General features: G+C 25.3%; 1 protein-coding gene across 1 annotated transcript in view; it reads right to left on the minus strand.

The window, feature by feature from the left end:
* The window catches only part of LOC117177073 (probable cationic amino acid transporter), a 119,748-nt gene that overhangs the window by 17,995 nt on the left and 95,982 nt on the right, over positions 1–5,771 (minus strand). The window contains exon 11 of the mRNA XM_033367555.1: positions 2,712–2,805. Within this exon, the coding sequence (XP_033223446.1) occupies positions 2,712–2,805 (94 nt within the window). The remainder of the gene's footprint in view (positions 1–2,711; positions 2,806–5,771) is intronic.

Genomic DNA, 5,771 nt, shown 5'->3' on the forward strand with positions numbered 1-5,771 from the left:
AATTATTATGAGAAGTAGTGAATTCTGCTAAAAGCTTTATGGCCATGTTTATACAATTAATTTGCTGTCTTTCAACATTTCTTTTAAATTGAGCATGGATTTCTTACGAATAAAAATTCTTTAAACATTGACACATTTCCAAAACGACCAGAAACAATTCTCGAAAATTTGAAGACAATTTAAGGGATAATTAAGTTAGTTTAAAATATATTTCCGAATTTTTTCATTTAAAAATTGATAAAAAATATTTTAATACTTTTAAAGATTTCTGAAAATTGAATAAATATTTAAGTATTTTCCAAAGATTGAACGTTCCTAAAAATCTTCTATACTGGTTTGAATTTTTCCTAAAATTGTGTGACCTCTTCTCAAATAAACAAATATTATTTTAAATCACGCAGAAAATATAGATTTAAGTCGTGGACTTACAATCTCAAACACTGCAAGGAAATATTCGAAAAATTACAGACTTGAGTATGAAAAGTGTAAGAAAGAAGCTACACAAATATTTCAAAATAGGGTATTGAACCAGTCTTTGTAGCAAAATGGAAACCATAGCGTAAGAAGCATTTTGATATTAGTGAAGAATTTTTAGAAATAAATGTCTTTAATCACACCTTAAGATGTCTATGGTCTGATTAGACATTGTGAATACATAGCTGACAGAGAAATTACAGATTTCATATTATTATGATTTCACAAAAGAATTCCCCTTGCAAGTTCCTTGCAGGTTCGATGAGACGTGAACAGTAGAAGATGTTTTCAGCACTTTCCTCATTATATACAGCTTCATGGAAAGCGATTTGTTAGAATTAATCCCTTAAGAATTTATTTAACTCTGCATGTTACAGTATAGCAACTTGCGAAAGGACGTTCAGCAAATTAAAAATTATAAAATCCCATTTACGGAATAGAATGCATCAAAATCGATTCTTAAATCTATCGCTACTGACAATCGAACTTGATAATGCAAAATAATTTGATATCGACATTGTTATTTTAAAGTCAGAACTATGTATAATTTATTATATAAATTGTCTAAAATAAAATACAATTTTTAATATATTATAAAAAGAATTATGTGAGATATTTTATTCTTTTAAATGTATTTCAGCTACACTTATACGCTGTTTGCTTTTTAATTTTATAAGAGAGGCCTCCTAAGCATTTCTGCGGTGGGGCCTACACGGTTGTAAATATGCCACTGATTATGACCATGAAGCAAGGCTCTTTATTCACTGGAAAATGTACTGCGACCATATTTGAGTATTTTGGTGCTATATGCATTTGCAGTCCATTACAAGTTCACTTTTTCTCCTTTTTTGTTGAAAAACAATCAATTGTCAATAATTTTTTAAATAATACACTTCACTCTTTCATTTGTGTGAATATTTAATGTATTTAAGTTTGAAAGTCCTAGTAATCGTGACGGTCCCAGTTATCTTTAAACTTGGTTATAATTAAAATTTGTATTAAAAATAAATGTCAATAGTAACATTTAATAATAAAACCCACAAATTTTTTGCATTTTATAATAGCCAATAGAGATTGTAATTATTCAAATTAAATAACAAGCAAGACAATTGTCATCAAGATTACTGAGACTAAGGTCACGATTATTGGGACGATACCTTACGTTGTGAAAATCACTCCCAAAATATCTGTTGTCGAAATTAATTGAAAAAATATGAATTGACTGGTTTATTGGGGAAACCACTTAAAAAAGCGCCTGATACTCTACCTCCAAGGTGGTGTGGAAAAGAGTTCATTTTTCTGAAATGTCTTTCAATTTTTGGCATTCTTAGCATAAAATAATACAACGTTATTAAACTGATCCTTTTAATAGCATTTTTTATAAATGATAAGTAAACTCTGGAAGTAATTTTCACAAAGTAAATACATAAAATATGCACACAATTGATAGAATGAAGCGTATTATTTAAACAATTGTTGATCAATCGATTGTTTTTCAACAAATAAAGGAGAAAAGGTGAACTTGTAGTGAACTAAAAATGCATACATGCTAAAAAAATGATCCAATACGGTCGCAGTACTTTTCCCAGCACATACAGAGCCTTCCGAATGGAAGGGGTCAAAGTTTCATGGTCATAACTCGTGACCTATATGAGCTAAAAAATTGTACTTTTTTTATTTCACACAGAATTTAGTCCTCTATCACTTAATTTGTTGCCGTTTTTCTGTAGGATATGTACGAAACGAACAGTTTTGAAAAAACTTTAATGACTATAAATAGCTCAAAATAGCAAAAAAATTTTGTTTTTTTCAAAGACTCATAATTCTTGATCTTTGAAGACTAGAAGATTATATTTTTTTTAGATTTACGCATTATTTTCTGTTTTGCAATTTTTTTTCTTGCACCACTAATGTAACTTCACAAAGAAGTGAAGTATTTTGAAAAAACTGAACACGAGTAACTTACCCTAAAAAATAGGTCAAAAGCAAATTTCAGAAGTGGGCTTTTTTCGCCTCTTTTTTCAAAAAAATTCCGGGTTCTTTGAAGGACCATAACTCAGCATCTATTAAAGATAGAAGATTTTTTTTGCCCTATAATTTTTACGAATTTCCTCTTTCTTCTAGAAAACTTAGAATTTTAATCAGGCCCCCTTAATAAACCAATTTGCAAAATAACGCCCATTACCTACTTGATACTGTGTAAAAGTACCAGCATCCTCGACTAAATTAATATTTACCTGTTTTGTGGTTTTCGACTGATCACCAGGAGGATCCCGATGATACCGAATAGAAAAGCAAACATTAATAGCGTTGTAAACGTCCCCATATTACCTGAAACGAGTCAAATAATATCATGATAAGTCAAATTTGTCCAATTAAATAGAAAAATTAATATTATTACAAATTTTTTGTATTTCTTAGTATCTATTATCTAAAATAATAGATAAGAAAAGCAAGTTCAATATTTTAAATAATTAATGGAAATTGATATCTCAACTTTAGAATTAAGTGCTTTGGGACGAGGACCAAACACGAAAAATAAATTACCTCATTTTACTCTATAAATGCTAAAATAAATCTGTTTTGGATATTTAGAATATATTCTTGTTAAGGATTAAATCTGTATTGGTAGTGAGAAATTGGCTAATTTAAATAATTTGTGTGTAAAACGTTTTTATATACTTGGGTTAGAATATAAAAAATAATTTACACAAAAACAATTCACACTAATACAAGATAAAAATTTTCACTGAAAATTAAACAGATTTTTGAAGATTTCAGATACGTCAAAAAGTATCCAGAAAATTTCTAAGACTTTTTTTATTTTACAGGATTTTACCAACTTTTTGGAAAAATTTGAGTACCTAAGAATATAAAAAAAATGTTAACGCTTGGAAAAGTTGAAAAATATTTGATAAATGTTTGGAAATCTTTCGAAAATAAAAAATTCCTATTTATGTTTTTAACTGACTCAAATTAATCGTAAACTTCTATTTAAATCTTGCGAATTTATTTTTGACAATTTTGGAAATCTTTCGTAATATTATATAATCTTTCTAAATATTATCATAAAATTACTGTAAAAAAATATGGAATCACTTGAAGTATTTTTAGAAATCTTATAAGCATTTTTTAATATCTTGAAACAATTCAAAAATTTACAAAAACAAGAAAATTTATATTCAAACTATTTTTACACGATTCGAACTTTTTCACAGATTTTTCAAAAATTCGGTAAAATTAAAAAAAAATCTTCCAGCTTCTTATTTGAAATTTTTGACAATCTTTCGTAATGCTTAAAAATATTTTTGTATATAGTTTAGAAATAAATTTTGTAAGTTATAACATTGTTTAAAAAGTTCCCACAAATCTTAAGAACATTTTTCTATTCTTCTGTAACCTTTCAAAATTCTTGAAAAGCTTCTAAATTTTTTGTTCTAATTCTTAAAAAACCTACATTTTTAAAATTGTTTGCAAATAATCTTAAGTAGTTTTTTTTATTTAATATAGCTATTTTGTTTAGTATTCTTTTGGAAATAATTTTTCAAGATAAAGAATTACTTTTACCAGAAAGCTTAAGAATTTTTTTATCTTATAATTCTTCAAAACCTTGAAAAAACTTCAAAATTGTACTTCGACGTCCTACAAAATGTGAATATTATTTTAAGTTTTTAAAAATCTTTTCAAATTTTTAATTATTTTTTCTGTAAATCTTTCGGAATTTTAAAAAATATTTCTAAACATAATGTTAAAATAATTTTTGTGAAACATAAAATTTTTAAAAACTTTTTCCAGAACATAAAAAAATTTTTTTTGGAAACATTTCATGTTTAAAATCATTATTGTATCTTTTCAAAACTTTTTTTTCAAATTTCAAATGATTTAAAAAGTGTTTTCAAACTTCTAAATACCGTTCCAAATTTTAGAAATTTGAGGTAATAACTTAAAATTTTTTAAAAATCTTTTTAAGTATTTTCTTTAAATTAATTCATCAAAATAGAAAGTAAATTTTAATTTAAAACTTCTAAAATTTTGAACTATCTTTCCAATAAATCTGAAGAAAGTTTATCTTTTCTTCTGAAACCCTTTAACGTTATCAGAAAGCTTCTAAATTTGTTGCTTTAAATCTTCAAAAATCTACATTTTTTGAATTTGTTGAAATTATCTTAAGCTTAAAATTATTTTTGCATTTGTTTGGCGCTTGGGAAATCTTTTACGTTTTAAAATTTTGTTAAATATTCTCTTGGACATAATTTTTCAATGAAAAGGATTACTTATAATATTACCAGAAGGCTTAAGAATTTTTTTAAATTTTGTAATTCTTAAAATTCTTGAAAAAACTTCAAAATCGTACTTCGAAATTCCAACAAAAATTGCATTTTATTTTAAGTTTTTAAAAATCATTTCATATTTTAAATTATTTCTGAACTTTTTAAAAAACTTTTTAATATTTTTGAAATAATTCGAATTTCTCTTTGAACTTTAAAAAATGTTGCAAAATTAAAAAAAAACTTTTCTGAAAATCTTTTAGATACTTGGTTGACGATTCTGGAAATCTTTTGAAAGTTTTTAAAATGTTTTTGAACATATTCTTGAAATAAATGTTGTAAAATAAAAAATTATTGAAAATTTTGCCACAACGGTCTTTAATAATTTTTTGGATTTAATGTAATTTTGAAATTATTTTTGTGTTTTTTAAAAAATCCGGAAATCTTTTGTAATGTCTCAATATCTTGCTAAATATTCTCTTTAAATTAATTCTTGCAAGATAAAGAATTACTTTTAATAGATATTTTTACCAATTTTAATGATTTTCTAAATTGGTTTGAAACTTCTAAATATCATTCAAAATGTTATAAATTTTAGAAAATCATTTCAAAATGTTTTAAAATCTTTTCCAGTATTTTCTTTAAATTAATTAATCAAAATAGAACAGGAATTTATATTCAAAACTTTTAAAACTTTAAAATATCTTTCCCTTAAATCTTAAGAAATTTTTTCCATTCTTCTGAAACCTTTCAAAGCTCTTAGAAAGTTTCTAAATTTCTGGTTTTAAATATTTAAAAATCTACATTTTTTCAATTTTTTGAAATCATCTTAAGTTTAACATTTTTTTTCCATCTTGTTGAAACTTCGGAAATCTTTGATAATGTTTTAAAATCTTGTTAAATATTCTATTCGACATAATTTGTCAAATGCTACGCGCCGGTTGATAGTGATCCTAGAGAAGTGAAAGACGCCTTCTGGGACACTTTAAATGACACAATAACCATCTGCGAACATGGGGAAAGAATAAT

Source organism: Belonocnema kinseyi, chromosome 7 (genome assembly GCF_010883055.1).
Source record: "Belonocnema kinseyi isolate 2016_QV_RU_SX_M_011 chromosome 7, B_treatae_v1, whole genome shotgun sequence".
Classification (NCBI taxonomy): Eukaryota; Metazoa; Arthropoda; class Insecta; order Hymenoptera; family Cynipidae; genus Belonocnema; species Belonocnema kinseyi.